General features: G+C 54.8%; 1 protein-coding gene and 2 non-coding genes across 3 annotated transcripts; 2 read left to right on the top strand and 1 right to left on the bottom strand.

Moving 5' to 3' along the window:
- Nucleotides 1–4762: 4762 nt before the first annotated feature.
- On the top strand, nucleotides 4763–4834 carry TRNAH-GUG (transfer RNA histidin (anticodon GUG)). The gene has a single exon. It is a non-coding gene; the product is annotated as a tRNA-His (tRNA).
- Nucleotides 4835–5637: 803 nt separating this feature from the next.
- Nucleotides 5638–5709, bottom strand: TRNAH-GUG (transfer RNA histidin (anticodon GUG)). Its single transcript has one exon. It is a non-coding gene; the product is annotated as a tRNA-His (tRNA).
- Nucleotides 5710–6679: 970 nt separating this feature from the next.
- Nucleotides 6680–17402, top strand: SLC28A2 (solute carrier family 28 member 2). The gene is given in 19 exon segments (XM_050978353.1): nucleotides 6680–6718; nucleotides 8880–9002; nucleotides 9336–9424; nucleotides 9766–9857; nucleotides 10243–10404; nucleotides 10407–10431; nucleotides 10741–10882; nucleotides 11592–11705; nucleotides 12064–12141; nucleotides 12474–12554; nucleotides 12895–12975; nucleotides 13119–13244; nucleotides 14422–14552; nucleotides 14748–14916; nucleotides 15092–15289; nucleotides 15771–15852; nucleotides 16356–16454; nucleotides 16895–17006; nucleotides 17089–17402. Coding segments are annotated over 18 exon segments (1974 nt in total). The 5' UTR covers nucleotides 6680–6718; nucleotides 8880–8933; the 3' UTR covers nucleotides 17213–17402.
- Nucleotides 17403–17586: the final 184 nt, after the last annotated feature.

Below are 17586 nucleotides of genomic sequence, written 5' to 3' on the forward strand. Positions count from 1 at the left end.
CAACACCCACCCTGGTATCCCCCTTATATCTCTTAATAGGGCTGTCATCAGCTGTCAGGAAGATGGGCTCAGTGCACAGGAGCAAAACAGTGGCCATTGCTCCCACAGAGAGGGGATCAATTGCAATTGCCACCAGCCCAATTTCTCTGAGAGGGCTGAGAGGCAGAAAATGAAGGTGAATTCAGAGATGAGTGCAAGAAGTGGGGAGGTGAGGCCTGGCAGGCTGCCTGGCAGCTCATGGTGGCCTGTCTTCTGCCCCTTCAGCAGCACAAACCTGGGTTAAGAGGTGGCTGTGTGCAGGCCATAAATCCCTGCAGTGGGAGGAGGCTCCTGCTGTGCACAGACAAAGGCAGAGTGAGAGATGGGGCTGGCAGCTGGAATCAGGCAGGGCACACACAGACATGTGGCAGCATTTATTTAGGGCTGCAGGATGGCTGGTTCTCCCCTGGGACAGTTTCCTCACATTCCATCTTCAGCTGGATGCTGGGCACACAAGGGAAGAGCTCAAGAGGCTACTCTGGGCTGTGCTCCCTGGGTTTTGGACAGGACAGCTTTGATAAATCCCTGCTCCATACATTTTGGGTACCATTTTCTTTGATTTCTGAGTGCTGGAGCCAGGCAAGGGCGTGTCAAAATACAACCAAGCAGAAAATCTGTCTGTTAGATCCTGTTTGCCTTCCCTTCCAGTTTTCTTGCTGGCAGACTGGAAAATATCCTTTGAAGTTCAGGCTTTGGAAGAACCAGGAGCCACCTCATGTGCTGTTGTGGGCTCATGAAGCCTCTGGAGAGCATCACAGCTGAACACTCATGTCAAGGAATGCTCAAGTTCTTCTCATTCGGTCCTTGGTCAATGTCTCATGAGCTATAATCACAGAAGGTTTGGGTCAGAAGAGACCTTAAAGCTCATCTTAATCCACCCTGCCATGGGCAGGAACAGCTTCCACTGCCCCAGGTTGCTCCAAGACCTGTCCAACTTGGCCTAGAACACTTCCAGGGATGGGGAAGCCACAGCTTTTCTGGGCAATCTGTGCCAGGATCTCAACACCCCCTCAGCCAAGAATACCTCCCCAATATCCCATCTTTGTGGCCCTAGAAGAGGATGGTGGGGACAGTATGAGGTCAGGTTGACAGCAGTTGTCTCCTGTAGAGGGTGATCTTGCAAGCCCAATGAGTTGCAGCTGGGTCAGTTGCTGAAGATTGGAGGTGGGCCTGATCTTTACAGGCCACACCTGTAATCAATAAGAACTAGAGCTATATAAGAGTAAGGAAAGAGGAGTGAGGAGAGTTAGATTACTGCCAGGACCTGGAGAAGTCAGTGTGTAGAGGAGCTGCCTGTATCAAGAAGGTATGAAGCTCTGATAATATGAAATCCTCGTACTATGATGATGATAGAACCTTTGCTATCTAAGACAACAGTCTCCCAATTCAGGTGTTTAGTCCTTTACTCCTAAAACCCACACAAACCTTCACCTTCAAATTGTCCCAGCCCCAGCACCTTTCCCTGCTCTTGCTCCAACATCCAGCTCTGCCCCAGCAATGCCTATGGAATGCTGGGCATGATGGTAGAGTTACTCTGATTTCCTTAGGAAAGAAGGTGGGATTTCCACAGCAGAGCAATTTCCAAGTTGGATTGGTGACCTCTGAATAGCCAGAGAGGACAGCATTGGCCTGCACCACTGCTTTTTCATCACCAGTAAAACACAGAGCGCCTCCTCAGAGCTGGCATCCATCCTGCCTCCCCAGCACCAGTGCTGCTCCTGGGGCTGCTTCAGCAATCTGTGAGAAAAAGAGGACGTGGTGGGGATTCCTCTGCCTCCCACCAGTCTTCCTGAGACTGGGAAAGGAGACCAGGGGCTGCCCCAGCGAGGGAGCAGCTGGGGAGGCTGCTCGAGGGGCCGAGCAGCCGAGACAGCCGTGCAGTGATGAATTGTGCTTGTCCCTCTGCCAGCTGCAAGATTTATATATGTGCCACAGCGTGGCAACGTCTGGGCACAGCAGCATTCTCTGGCTGCACTGGTGTTTTGACATTCAGGGCACCTTTAAAATCCCACTGAGAGCAACCCACAGGCATCAGAGGGCTCAGAGAAAAAGACATCGAGGGGCAGAGCAGGGTGGGAGGAGCAGAGGAGCCTGCCTGGAGCAGCCATCCTGGCAGGCTCCTGAGCATCCTAAAGGGATCAGGTTACCCAGCAGACATATGGGGCTCTCAGTGCTCCCACAAGCTCATTCATCTCTTTTCCTCAATCCTGGCAGGTCCAAGCCATCTGGACTAAAAGGCACGTGGCAAAGGGTGGTTGGGGCCCTGACAACCAGGCAAGGTTCCCTTAGGAGCGCTCACATCCCAGTTCTGTTGGGGAGGGCAGTCTACAGCAGAAAGTTGCTGGGACAGGCCACCACCGATGCCAGCGGTGGGTGGCAGCAGTTTCTTGCCTTCTCCTTCTCATCCACACCCGGTACCTTATCTCTGGGTCCTTTTGCACCTCCCTGCTTACTTCCATGTTTGGCTGACTCTCCTGGATGGCTGCAGTGTTATCTCAACCATGCCTGTTCCAGCAGTTGAGGTCATTGTAATTCTGTCAGCTTCCACATTCTAGAAACATCTGCCAAGAAGCCAAATCACAGGCTCCACTGCCTCCTCCAGGCCACCAAGGAGCCCACACTGTGTGCCCTGTGTGAGCAGTGCCCAGCATCCTCCCACCCACCTAAACACGGGCTCTGCATCCTGCCAGGCCAGGAGCTGGGATAAAGGCCATGGTGACACCAGCCTCAGGGGTCCCACTCTGCCTGCCCATGCAAATCCCTGAGGAGGAATCTCCTGGTCATCTTGTGTGTCACTGTAGGTTCTCTGTCCCCACCAGCCATGGACAGCATGTCCTGCCAGAGCATGCCCCACTATCTCCCCTGGGTCCCAGCACACTGTCCTGCCCAACACAGCAGTTGTCCAGACTAACATGGAGCTGGGCTAATCCCTTCACTAGGGACACGACCCAGTTCATGGCATGGTGCCACTGTGGAGGAAGGCACAAGAGACCAGGCACAGTGCAGCACAGGGACTTCTTCCCTTCACAAGCTGATGACCTAGGATTCAGAGGTTGCAGTGATCCCACCTGTACAGCTCAGCTACACCTGTCCTGCAGGTGTCTGTTGGCTGGATTTCTGTCCTTGGTGCGCAGTCAAGAGGATGATGATGGTGTCAAACTCCTCAGGCATGGGAGGAGAACCGCATATCTCCTTCCAGTGTCACTGCACCCACTTTGTTCCAGCATAAGGACACAGATGGTGACAAGGTTGGACACAGATGAACAAAAGCAGTATCCCTGCAGCCCCATTAGAGCCATGGACTGGGATCTTGGCATATGGTGAAGAGAGGGAGAAAGGTGGGACTGCAGCAGGACAATAGCATGTGGACACTCAGGTTAGTCAGATACCCCTTCAGCCTCTCCTGGTCAGCCAGTTTGACAGGGGAGAGCATCTCCCACTGCAAAGGATCCCAACATTGCTGAGGGACCACTGGTGCACACCAGCAAACTGCTGAGGACAGGACGAGGTGGGTAAAGACAAAGGGAGGGTACAAAAAACTAATCTGTCTTCCTCCACCATTCTGAGCTCTTTTGGGCTGGTTGTGAGCAAGATGAGCTCAGAGTGGCAGGAGCATTTACTTCACAGAGTAATCAAGGCACAGAGGGCAGTTCTCCAGTTTGCCCCAAGGAAGACTGTTCTAGATGTAGGATTTTCCAGCTGCAGCAGATACACCAGGAGGATGGGGTGCAGGGACATGGCCAGCAGGGTTGTAGGAGTCCCCTGCCACTCCCTCTGCCCCCTCCCATGGGAGGTGCGTGTGTCTGACAAGCAATGATCTCATCCTATGTGAAAGAGCTGATGTTTCTATGACCAGCTCCAGCTCTCCAGAAAGAATGAGTCATGCTGCGATAACTCTAAACTATTTTATGTCAGGAAATCTTTTTGATCCCAGGTGTTTGGAATTCTTTGCATATCTGTGAAAATGAAAGAACCTTAATACTGGGAGCAGGAAAGCAGCAGCAGTGGTGAGAGCAGAGCCATTAGGTATCGATATGTACTTGAGCAGGAGAAATGAGTCTGGCACAGACTGATACCTGTTGCTGCTTCAGGGGCATAAAATCCGTAGTCCCTCTCTTTTCTCCCATCCTTCTGTGCCCCGTCGGCATTCATCCTCTGGTTGGGAGAAACTTTACTCCCTGAGAAACACGCAGGGGAGTGAGAGGTGAGATTACAGCTCGGGGAACAGCGTTACCCTGGGATACAAAGGGATGAGGGGAAGGATCAGGGTCAGGGCAGGGAGTTGGGCCGAGGGCAGAGGATAAAGGTGAGGGGATGAGCGCCGCAGCTGGGGTCAGACACGGAGCGAGACTGGGGGCTGGGGCCAGGGAGTGGGTGAGGGCCGTGAGAGCTCCGGGGCCTCGGCCCGGGGCCCATCGCCAGCGCCCCGGCCGCGCACGGGGAACGAGGGACGGAGCTCCGGAGCCAGCCCGGGGAATGCCCGCGGGGGGCGGAGCGGGAGCGCCCAGAGCCAGCCCTGCGTGTGGCAGGGGACAGCCAGAGGCAGCCCTGCGTGTGGCAGGGGACAGCCAGAGGCAGCCTGGCGTGGGACAGGGTTCAGGCCGAGCCAGCCCCGCTGGGCCGCTCCCGCCTCTCCCCGTCTCGGCCCCGCCCCGGTCCACGTCAGCGGCCTCAGCGCCAAGTGCCGCCGCGCCGAGCCGCCCGCACAGAGCCCCGGTAGCGCGCCGTGATCGTATAGTGGTTAGTACTCTGCGTTGTGGCCGCAGCAACCTCGGTTCGAATCCGAGTCACGGCATCGCCCGGCGGTACCACGGCACACGGGCTCCAATTTTTGACCCCACTCTGGTTTATTTCATAATTTAATTTTGTCGTTCTCTGTTATTATTTTCAATTTAATTTTATTATTTTAATTTTTTTTAATTAGTTTATTTATTTTTGTTTAATTCTATTGCATTTTATCTGTTTAATGTAACTTAATTTGATTTTAGTTTTTAATTTTTACTGTTTTATTCTTATACTTAATAGCAGTTTCTTTAATTTATTCTATTGTATTTTAAAATGTTCTTTATTTTTTAACTTTATTGTCATCAAATGCTATTTTTTGTTTCGTTTTTTCTATTATATTTGATTTTTATATTTAATTTTATTTTAATAGTTCATTTTATATTATTATAAATTTAGGTATGTAGTTATTTATTATATCTGCTTTTATTTTACTTAATAAAGTGGTATAATTTTATTATTTTATACATATTTTAACTTAATTTTAAAATTCTATTTTTATTTCAGTTTTACCCTTACTTTGTACCTCGTTCTCTCATCCTGTTTTCTTGTATTTTAAAATTTAACTTTATTATTTAATTTATTATTTCTACTTTTATGTTCTTTTTTTTATCTTATGTTATTTTCTTGTTTTCTCTCCCTTCGCTCCTTCTCTTCCCGGCGCCCTCGGACCATCCGCGCCGGGCCCAGCTCAGCCCCGCAGCCCCGCCGCCAACCGACAGAAAAAAAGAAAAATGAAATATTGGAGCGATGTGACAAAAAAAACCAGAGTGGGGTCAAAAATTGGAGCCCGTGTGCCGTGGTACCGCCGGGCGATGCCGTGACTCGGATTCGAACCGAGGTTGCTGCGGCCACAACGCAGAGTACTAACCACTATACGATCACGGCGCGCTACCGGGGCTCTGTGCGGGCGGCTCGGCGCGGCGGCACTTGGCGCTGAGGCCGCTGACGTGGACCGGGGCGGGGCCGAGACGGGGAGAGGCGGGAGCGGCCCAGCGGGGCTGGCTCGGCCTGAACCCTGTCCCACGCCAGGCTGCCTCTGGCTGTCCCCTGCCACACGCAGGGCTGCCTCTGGCTGTCCCCTGTCACAGGCTCTGGGTGTCCCGTGAGTGCCACACGCCGGGCTGGGGGACGCTTAGCCCAGTGTCGCAGCCGCAGCTTTCACGGTTTCCCCCTTTGTCACTCCTACGCTGCCCGGCGCCGTCGCCTTCGCTCCCCCCAGCCCCGGGCAGCTTTAGCGGGGGATTGGCCGAACCCGCGGGGAGAAGGAGGGGAGCTGGCGCGGAGGGCGGTTTGTTTACGGGCAGAGTGTGGCACGTGGTGCCCTGAGTGCCCCGTGGTATCGCTAATCACCAAAGTCTCAACTGACTCCTGCCAACCCCGGTTTGGCACCCTCGGAGCCACATCACCGCTCCCCGTGCAAACAAAGAGCGGGAGGTACTGGCAGAGTGCACAAACCTGGCCATGCGATTCCCAACATCCCGCATGAAAAGGTGGTTTTGGACACAGAGTGCAAGAGACACGTTTTGTAAATTCCACCCCGTCCTTCTCGGTTACCGGGGGACATGGCTTCATGCCACTGAAGCCTTGGAGGCCACGTGTTCCCCACTTTGTTTCGCTTTGGGAAGCATTTCTCGGAGTGGGGTAAAAGTTTGATTTCTACTTTCAATATCTCTCCTGAAGGCTCGTTTTGCCAAGGGGAAAAGTCCCCCGGCTGACCTTCCTTTGGATGGCACTGCACGGCCACGCCGCTGGGCTTCCCCCGCCCGCCCTTCCCGGCAGCCGGGCGTGAGCCCCGGGAGGAGCCGGGCGGCCCCGGCAGCGCAGCTCTTTGGACCGAGCTGTTAATGGGTAACCGGACACGGGACCGGGAGCTGCGGGGCCGGCAAGGCTGAGGGTGAGTGCCGGGGGACGGCGGGTGCCAGGGCGGGAGAGCCGTGAGGACACGGAGGGCACGAGGCCACCGGGGGATGAGGCCACCGGGGGTGTGAGAGCGGGGGGTGCAAGGACACAGGGCAGAGGGTCCCGCGGCCACGCTGCTCCAGGGGCTGCAGGGACACAAGGAGCCCGAGTGCGGGGACACAGGTATGCAGGAGGCACTGAGGACACCCTACACTCCGCTCCTCCCTCATTATCTGCCTGTCCATGTGGTCCTGCTCCTGACAGGCAGCCAATGAGACTGCACCAAAACAAGAGATTTTGGGGCTGGCAGGGTGGGGGACAAGGAGGTGGCATCAGCCCTGGCAGGTATCGAACCTGAGGTGGGGACACAGCCAGGAACCTGGAGTGGTCCTGGAACTCTGTGAGATCCTGGAGGGGTCACTGAGACCAGACAGGCACTGGGGAGTGTTCTTGGAGTGGTGGTGGACTTGGGGAGGAGGGTCCTCCTGATCTCTGCCAGGGTCCTGGAGAGACATCCCTGAGCACCAGGAGCACCAGCGATGTTGGAGGCCCTGGGTTCCCACCATGGCCCTGGCCCTGCCCTGCTGCTGAGGAGCCCTGAACCCAGGGACACACGGGGCCAGGACACTCCAGTGGTTCCCCATGGTGGCTCTGCCGGCCTGTGGAGCCCCAGCCACACCACTTCAGCTGCCAGGAGGTCCCATGATGAGGAGGATGTTCTCCAAAATTCCCCACCTTCCTCTGTTGCATTTGGGGCTGAGTCTTTCCCTTCAGTGGACATTGAGGGAAACTGGTGATGACCCTGTGATCTCCTCCTTCTCTGCACAAAGCTCTACAATTCTCCTCAAAGCAAAGACAACATCTTACTGCCTCTGTCCCCACACAGAAATGCTTCTACAGTTGATCACTGCCTTGCCTGCAGCTTTCTGCTCTTCCCTCATCCTTCTCCTGTAGGGGAACCAGGAGTGTGTCCAAATGGGATGCTCCAAGGGTTCCTCCCCTGGCATAACACTGGTTCTTCTGGGTTTGCTGGACCAGTTCTTCCAGTATCTCTTTTAGGACCAGTCCTTATGCAAACTACCAGTCATTCCTAACCCTCATTCCTTCACTGTATTAATTATCAGCATGAAATCTGATAATTAATCAGATCTTTTTCCTCATCTTACTTAGTTGCACCAAGACTTTTGAGGATGAAGGACATTTTTTGAAAAAATCCCTCTTGCAAAGACGCTGCATTGTGATTTCAGGGTTTACCTCAGTCCCTCCCAGGTGTGTCAATCATCCTTTCTTTCCCCTCCCAGACCCCTGCTGAGCACTGTCAATCCTGGCATTCCAGAATGAGTGATTGGCAGATTCAAAGGATGCCCTCTACCCCTGGGGGGACATTGGGCTATCCAGGTGTCCTTTGTCCCTTGAGACCTCCTCTCATGTACCTAGTTGGTGGCTTCCTACCCCTTCCCTCCCCCTTCTCCCCGGGGTTAAAAGGAACAGCAACCACGGGAGTTCTGTTGGAGCAGGTGCTGCATTCAGAGGCCTGTGGGCCAGGAATAAAGCTCTGGATCGAAACCCTCCATCAGAACCAACTCCTTTCCTTCACCATCACCTTAAAGCTTCTCTGCCAGAGGTAAACCTGAGGAGCAGACCCTCTTACGGGAGGAGGCTCCATCCCACCTCCACCAGAGCTCCTGCAAGCCTGGACTTGCCTCCACGAGCTCTTTGCAGCATCCAGCTAGCCAAAAGTGTCTCTGAGGTGAAAACATCACAGTTGCCACTTTTTGGTTCAGCACCAAGGGCCAGAAAGCTCAGGCACGTCCTGTCCAGCTACATTTGTATTATTCCAAAACAAAGAGGCTCACAGAGGCTGGTGGACACAGTTACCAACTTGGAGGGGGAGTACCAGCACTTCCTGCTGCATACAGTTCTCTCCTATAATTCCTTGAAAGCACAGCAGAGTAAAGACCTCTCGAGTTAAAGGAGAACAGGAATTCAGCCCATGGCCTGAGGACCCCATAGGATGGTCCCTTGATGTGCTGGGGCAGGACCTGCTCTGAATACTGTCTGCAAGGGGTGTTCTCCTCTCAGGGACCCAAAACTGAAAAGCAGAGTGGGACATTTGAGCTTCCCGGAGGTGATCCCATTTTGCTCTCCCCAGCCAGCATCAGACCCTCCCAGGGTTTCCCATATACACTGAAGCAAAGGAGCTTCTGGAGATGGAAGGAAACCAGATAACCCTGGACAGCCTTGACACAGGTACAGATAATCCAACTTTCAGCTTTGAGGTAAGTTCCCCTTCCCTTCCCTTCCCTTCCCTTCCCTTCCCTTCCCTTCCCTTCCCTTCCCTTCCCTTCCCTTCCCTTCCCTTCCCTTCCCTTCCCTTCCCTTCCCTTCCCTTCCCTTCCCTTCCCGTTCCCTTCCCCTTCCCTCCCTCCCTTCCCCCCTTCCCTTCCCGTTCCCTTCCCTTCCCCTTCCCTTCCCTTCCCTTCCCTTCCCTTCCCTTCCCTTCCCTTCCCTTCCCTTCCCTTCCCTTCCCTTCCCTTCCCTTCCCTTCCCTTCCCTTCCCTTCCCTTCCCTTCCCTTCCCTTCCCGGGTGCTCAGTTAATGATGTTTTCCAGGGAGAGAACAGACACTATGAGGAATGCGGTGGTCCACGCAGTGAGAACCAAGAGGAGAGAAGAGAAGGGAGATTCTCCTCTTACCGCAGGTGGGATGATCTGCATAGATGTGTGAGCCCTGCCAGAGACAAACCTGGTTTGGGAGCAGAGTAGGGTGGTATTGAGGAGGTGACAGTGTCTGATGGCTCCGTGTGGCCCTGTAGGGTGCCACAGGCAGGTCTCTGTCCCCATAGCAGGTGATGGTGAGCATGCTAAGGTTCCTCACCATGGCCCACCTGTACCACCTCCTGCTGGAAGTGCCCAGTGGGAGGCATGGTCATGGCCTGGCTCTGGTGGGTTGGTGCACTTGGGGTGGTTTGGCCTGGCTTGGGCTGGTCTTCCATGTCCATCTTCTGTGTCTCTCCTGTCTCTGGCATGTGACTCTCCCCAGGAAGGCCCTGCAGCCAGCATCCAAGGCAAAGCACTTCTGCAAGGCTCATGCCAAGGTGTTGAGAGGAGTTGTCCTAGGGCTCCTTGGAGTAGGTGAGGACTGAGACTCCACGTCCCCACCCCTTTGGCTGGCTGTGCCTCCAGACGGCACTGATTGAACACTGTCAGGTGTGTGGAGGTTGTCTCCATTCCCAGCAGCCTCACTGCCCCCTCCTCGCCCCACCACTGCTGCCCAGTTCTATCTTCATTCACCTCACTGTCCCCCTGCCCTTTCTCTACCTGCCCAAAGGGTTTACTGTGCCCCTTCTGCTCCCTGCTGGGGTGGTGCTCTTAAGCTCTCCTCACGCAGAGATGAGATCCTCAAGGGTGGCCAGGGAAGGACATTGGGAGGAAATGAACCTTGTGGTTGGCCCCAGTGAGCTGTGAACCCATGATCCTACAGCCCTGATGTTTCTGACTCCCAATGTGCCTTCTCCAGCCTACCTGTGCTACTTAATTGCGGCCTGTTACCTCAACTTCCAGCGAGCCCTTGCCTTGGTGGTCATAACTGCTGTGGTTGTCTTCTTTATCTGCTGGGAGGTTTTCCAGAAGCACTATGGGGCAAAGGTTCTGCTGCTCCTCCGCCCTGTTGGGAAGTGCTTCCAAAGTCCTGGCCGTGGCTGAAATGGTGAGTCAGGAGAAGGAAGGGCCAGATCCCTCCCAGCACCTGGGTTCCCTCCCATGGCTCTGCATGTGCCATGCTGGCACCTCACAAAGGGCGAGCATGGCCCAGCCTGGGGACCACTTAAAAGCCATTGCAGAGATGTCTGTCTGCTCTGCCTCAGCAGTGATGGCTGTTCAAAGCCCTCACTCGTGCCCAAGCCCCAGGTTTCTGTAGCTACATGGACCTTACAGTGGCAATTCCATCACAGTCCTCCTGCCCTTCATGAGCTTCTCTCCCTGTGGGGACATCATCTTTTCTGGGGTTTCTCTGCAGGCTCCTGTGGGTGGCCCTCCTGGCAGGCCTGATTGTGTGGCTGGTTTTGGACACTGGCAGAAACCCAGAGCAGCTCATCTCATTAGGTGGCTTCTGCTTTTTGGTGCTGTTCCTGTTTGCCTGCTCCAAGCACCACGGTGCGGTACGTGTTCCAGGTGTGACCTGAGCATCAGTCCCCTTGCATGGGGACTGATGGCCACCTCCCAGCACTGGAGAACAAGCACTCCGTTCCCCCTGATATCCCCTTCTCTGGAGGAAGCAGAAGCCCAGCAGAGCTGTGTGCAGCCTGGGGAGCTCAACTGGTTGGGTGGATAGACCCCAAAACTACCTCACTGCTCTTCTTCCCCTTGCTCTCCTTCCAACTTCCCACCCCAGAGCTCCCCTGCATGCCTCTGTCCTGTTTTCTACCATGTCCCTTGTAGTGGGTCAGACCCAGAAACCCAGCACCAGACCCACACCTGGGCTTCAGGTGCCTTGGGAGCCTTGGTCACAAGTGATTGAAATCCTGGTGGTTTCCAGCCCAAACTGCTGCAATGCTTTGGGCAGTCCCTCCATCCTGCTCCTCCAAAGGGTTATTGAACAAACAGTTTCAGTCTAGCAGGTCTGTGCTACCAATCATCATAAGGTCTTTGTGCTTGTATCCCTGGCAGGTTGTGTTCCAGAGTCCCACCAACTCATTTCTGGCTCTGTCACCAACCCACGTTTGTTGGTTTCTGTAACACTTTATTGGTCTCCCCATGATCTTCACCCCTGGGCAGTGTGTGGTGTTTGTCACCAGCAGCTGGAAACAAGAGAGGGAAGCCTGTAGACCTTGAAAACATTTCAGCTCCTGTTCTGCTTTTTGTCCCCAGGTGTCCTGGAGAGCTGTTTTCTGGGGTCTTGGTTTGCAGTTCTTACTTGGACTCTTTGTCATCCGATCGACTCCTGGCATCCAAGCTTTCCAGTGGCTGGGAGACCAGGTCCAGGTACTGCATCTACTCATCCCATCCTGTGCCTGTAGCCTGAGAGTAACAGGAAAAGCAGAGTGTGGCATGGGGAGGGGACATGGCAGGGATTGCATGTTCAGGACTGGAGGGAAGCCAACTCTTCTCTGGTTTTCTGCAGCAGCCCAGAGCCCTTGGTGTGCTCTCCCTTCCAGGCTGAGCAGAGCCCTGTGGTTTTGGGACAGCCCACCAGTATCCACATCTAAGGTCTCAGAGGGTCATTCTCTGGTGTGAAGTGAGCTGTGGGACTGGGGGCTCAGTCCCTCATTAGGCAGGATGAGATACCAGGGAGGGACCTGATGGAGATTGCTGTCCTACAGTGTAACTTCTTCCCTTGCAGTACTTCCTGGGCTACACCACAGCTGGCTCCAGCTTTGTCTTTGGGAACACACTCATTGAAGAAGTCTTTGCCTTCCAGGTCAGTCAAGGAATGGGGCATGGGGAGGTTTTCTTCTGGTCTGTCTCTTTTCTGGGTCCTGCCCTGCACAGAGCTAAATGCAGCCAAATCTGCTGTGGTAGAGCTCAGCCATCTCAGAGATGTGTCTCCCTCAGCTGTGTATCCACCTGTGGACTTCCTCAGTGCCATGGAGGATTTGCACTGGTCCCTGTCTCTCCTGCCAGCCTGGCTGAGTGTTGTGGCAGCCCAGTAGTGTGGGCTGGCTGTGCAGTACCACACCATGCCCAGCCTGGTGCCCACGGGTGCTGGGATGTGTGTCCCAGCGCTCCATTAACCCTGTGCCTTGCCTGCAGAGCCTGCCCATCATTGTTTTCTTCAGCTGTGTGATGTCCATCCTCTACTATCTCGGTATCATGCAGTGGCTTATTCTCAAGGTAGGGCCTCACTCCTTGATCTGGGATGGCAGTGGGAAGGAGAAGAACCTGTTGGGTTCTCTGTCTACTATGGTCAGCTGAGAGATGTCCTAGGAAAATTGTCAGGGTACTAATCTGGGGTGATTTGTCCTGCTTAAAAGGATAGACACAACCCCTGTCTTTCTAGCATGTCCTTCTCAGAAGGCTGAAAAAACTGAACCCTAGAGCTGATGTTTCCACCTGGTCTGGGGGGTGCTTCCAGGATCACCTCCATGCAGGGGCCAAACAGTGCCTGGCTTTGTGGGTGTGGTGGCAAGGTGTCTGGAGCTTCTGTCAACACAGTGGCCTTGTCTTTTCCCAGATCTCCTGGCTGCTTCAAATCTCAATGGGCACCAGTGCCACTGAGACCCTCAGCGTGGCAGGGAACATTTTTGTGGGACAGGTAAGGTCCTGGTCTGGCAGCAGATCCAGCTCCTCAGTGCTTGTTGCTGAGCCTGCCCTGGAGGAAGCGACTTCTCCCTCCCTATGAGACCTGTGGCCCTGTATGGCTCCATCCTGAGGACAGCAGGGTTTTCTCCTCCACAGACCGAAGCCCCGCTGCTCATCCGCCCGTACCTCGCAGACATGACCCTGTCAGAAATCCATGCTGTGATGACTGGTGGCTTTTCCACCATTGCAGGCAGCGTGATGGGTGCCTACATATCCTTTGGGGTGAGTGCACGAGCAGCTGGATCCACATGCTCCCTGCCACAGGGTACTGACATACAAGAGCTGACCCAGACTTGGGGATGAGGAAAGACCCCCAGCAGGTGCCCCCTGCTCCCCTTCCACAAGCAAATGAGAGCAGGGTGTCCAGTCTCACCTTGTCCCAAGAACACCTGATCCAGCCCCACCTTGGCTGGCCTGGCCAGAGCCCTGGAGCCTGCCAGGTAGAAGGCAGTGCTATGGGACCCTTACCTGCACAGCGAGCAGAGCAAATCCCAGAGAATCATGGGATAATACAGACTGGAAAGACCCTCTGGTGGGGGGGTCTCTGATCCACCCTCCTGCCAGCTGAGGTTATGGCAACTGAGGGGATGCCCAGGACCTTGTCCAGGTTGGTGGTGAACATCCTATGAAAGGAGATCTCTCCCAACCTCTCTGGTTTCCCCCACGGGTACCTCAGACACAAGAAACAATTTTCCCTTATATTCAACTGAAACTGTGTCTGTGATTCTCAGCTTTTCACTGGCTATCAGTGAGCAGTGTCTCCCCTCCAACCCCCTTTTAAACAGAAACAGCAATACCCACCCCCTTTCCTCTTCTCCCAAGGGAAGAATCCTTGCTCCTCCAGCATTGCCTGGGCACTCCTGGCACCAAGCCCCCAGGGATGCCCTCTCCAGTTCATCAGTGCTCTGAACAACACTTTCCCTTAACCTGCTGCCTGAGCTCCTGCTATTTAAACACTTAATTAGTCCCCTTAAATGGGGAACCAAAGGTGGAAGGTCAGAGACATGAGACGTTGCCAGGCAAGGGGAGAGGCTGGGAGCTTGGCCCTTTGTCAGCAGGTAGAAGATAACAATGTTATTCAACCTATTGCTGTGGTATCAATAAAAAGGGACAAGGAAGGGACAAGAACCATTAAGTCAAACAGCAGGAGAGATTAACATCACCAAGGCTACAATTGCTGCAGCTCCAGCAATCGCCTCCATGCAGGCAAGCTGCCCCATGTGCACGGCTGCTTAGATGGGAAAACAGCCAATTTTCCCACCTTCAGCAAGTGGAGAGCCCTGAACTGCTCTGAGTGTCAGTGGCTGATGCCAGGCACGTGCTGGAATGCCCTGGGGTGGCAGGCCATGGGGTGCAGCCCTGTGCAGAGGTGCCTACGCCTCTGGTGTGCACGTTGCAGATTGATGCAGCATCACTGATTGCAGCTTCTGTGATGGCTGCGCCCTGTGCCCTCGCCATGGCCAAACTTGTCTACCCTGAAGTGGAGGAGTCCAAGTTCAAGGGCAAAGCAAGTGTCCACCTCTCCCATGGGTGAGTGTGAGGGGAGGGGCAGTGAAGTGGGGCTGCACGTGTCCATGTACTGCAGGGAAGCCGTGGTGGCACTTCTGGGCACGGGTGGCCCAAGGCTGGGAGAGCCTGTGGTGTGCACAGATCCATGGAGTGTGCGCTGACCCGGTATGGGGGATGCCCAGCCAGATGAGTACATTGGGGTCTTTTTCCATGCAGGGAAGAGCAGAACATCTTGGAAGCTGCTAGCAACGGGGCTGCCACCTCTGTGGGGCTTGTGGCCAATATTGCAGCCAACCTCATCGCCTTCTTGGCCGTGCTGGAGTTCATCAACGCTGCCCTGCGCTGGTTCGGGGAGATGGTAGACATCGAGGGCCTTACCTTCCAGGTATCCCCAAGAGCTGGCAGATCTTGCATCCCCCACCCATCCCCACCTCTGCCCGCTGCCTCAGTGGGCTGCTGAGACCCTTGCTGAGTTCTTGGCAAATGCTGGCAGCACATGTCCAATCTGGCGGCTGTGCAGGTCAGCCCTGAGTCGATTCCTTCTGGGATGCTTTTCCCAGGTGATCTGCTCCTATGTCCTCATGCCTTTGGCCTTTCTCATGGGAGCAGACTGGGCAGACTCACCGCTGGTGGCTGAGCTCCTGGGGGTCAAGATCTTTCTGAACGAGTTTGTGGCGTACCAGCAGCTGGCCACGTACAAGAAGAACCGTTTGATGGGCCTGGAGGAGTGGGACGGGAGCCGGAAACAGTGGATATCTGTGAGGGCACCTGCCAGCCACAGGGCAGGGATAGAGCCAGCTGGAATGGGGCACGGCACCTGGCTAGGCAGGGGGGTGATGGGCAGGAGAGGATCACAGAACCATTTAGTTTGGAAAAGTCCTCTAAGATCATTGAACCAGGATGATGGTGCTGGGAGTGGGAGGGCACCTATGTCCAGTCAGACTTGGATGTTTGCTAATGGCTGGGTGTGGGAGGAAGGAGTCAGTGAAGCTCCTTCCTATTTATCCTGCTCCTTGTTGGAAAGATCATGGTGCTACAGGGCCCCTTGTCCCCCCAGCCTAGCCTCCTCCAGGGAAAGCCTTCATGCTTGCTCCCAAAAACAGCTGACAAACAAGGGGTTGGGGTGGGAGACTCTTCTCTAGCATGTCTATCTGGGAGCTCCAATGTGGTGCTCAGCTCTGGGTGCTCTGGGGCTGCTCCTGGGCAGACATGACTATCCCCTGCTGCTGTGCCCTCCAGGAGCGAGCTGAGAGCATCACCACCTTTGCCCTCTGTGGATTTGCCAACTTCAGCTCCATTGGCATCATGCTGGGAGGCCTGTGTGAGTGACTGACATCCTGAGTGCCTGAGCACTCAGGGAGTGGGGTCCTGGGTCAGGGAGCAAGAGCTCAGCTGAGGCAGGAGGAATTTGCTGTCCTCAAGCCTCCATGTTTGGTCTCTGCTGGATAAAAAACAGGATTTGCATGAGGCAACCAGGATGATTTTGCACTGTACCCATGGGCAAGAGCACACCAAGGCTGGGTGTCACCCAGCCACAGGGGAAAGAGCAGAGAGATCACTGTGCTGGGAGTGCTCAGGGCTCTGGTGGATCACCCATGGGTGCAGAGTGGGCACAGTGCTCTGCCACGATGGACAGACAGCACACTGGGTGCTGGCTGGGATCACCACATCCTCCAGACAGCAGGAGTTGGGGTGGGCAGGGCACTATGTGGCAGAACCAGCTCAGGACTGAGGAGGCTATCACAATGTCCCTATCTGTTCCCCAGCCAGTGTAGAGCAGGAGCAAGGATCTGACTCACCCCCATGTCTGTTCTGCCCCCACAGCTTCCTTGGTGCCCCAGCGCAAGAGTGACTTTGCCTCTGTGGTGCTGCGGGCCCTGTTCACTGGCATGTGTGTCTCCATGCTCAATGCCTGCCTGGCAGGTAGGTCTCTGCCCACTGGCAGCAGGGCCAGAGAGATTCAGGGAGGGACAGGCACAGGGCTGAAGACCCCATAAACGCAGCGTTCAGGGATGGAGGTGGCCAGCCTGTCTCCCCATGGCTCTGCCAGAGCCTTCAAACCCTGCTCTCCCCTCATGGCTCTGCCAAGGGCACACTAAGCCCAACAGCTCTCCTGGGGCCCCTCATCCTCCTCTGGGTTGGAACATTTCAAGGGCAACTTCTGGAGTATGGCAAGGAGCTCCCTGAAGTCTTGGGGGATGAGGTGGGACCCGCACAGTCCCAGGTACAGGATTTGCAAGCAAGTATAGTCAAGGTGTGGAACTTGTGAGCAGGCAGGGGGTACAGGGCTCACAGCTTGCTTGGGGTATGGAATTTGTATCCATGGTCCCTCTTAAGTCCCAACAGAAGACCTTGTCCCCCAGGTCTCCTCTATGTGCCAACAGAGGTGGGGGACTGCGCCATGTTCTTCAGCACCACCAACTTCAACTCGACCAGCTACACCATGTACACGTGCTGTAAGCAGCTCTTTGCCAGGTGGGTGTGAAGGGCCTTGGAGCCATCTGGACTCCAGATGCCTGGAGAGCAGCTTGTCCTGACCCTGTGTCTCTCCTTCCAGCTCAGTGCTGCAGAATGGGACTCTGTCCTTCATGGGATCCTGGGCTGAGCAGGCAGAGAGCGTGCTGTGGCTTAAGGAGTGCTGTGCATACTACAACCACACGACGTGTGCAGGGACATTCTAGGATGGGGGGAGCACCAGGGCCTACAAGGCCTATCCCCAAAAGCAGAAAAAACCCCAACAGAAACCCGAGTGTCTGGTCTTCTCCACTCCAGGGCCGACTGACAGCTGCGTGCACCTTGCAACCTGCACTCTTAGGTGCTGGCCCTGCAGACACAATGGAGCAGCTCCCAAATAAATTATGGCAACCCTTGTGTTCTTGCCCTCAGACCCCTTCTGGCCCCTAACTATGGCTTTCCTACACAGCAGAAGGTCCGTTGCTAGGGCTGTACCCCATGCCCACTGCAGTGGGCAAGCTGAGCCCCTATCTGCTGCCAGCCTTAGGCTCTTCTCCCCCATGGGAGATGAATGGGGTAAAGCCAGTGCTTGAAGGTGTTT

Source organism: Serinus canaria, chromosome 10, assembly GCF_022539315.1.
Source record: "Serinus canaria isolate serCan28SL12 chromosome 10, serCan2020, whole genome shotgun sequence".
Taxonomy (NCBI): Eukaryota; Metazoa; Chordata; class Aves; order Passeriformes; family Fringillidae; genus Serinus; species Serinus canaria.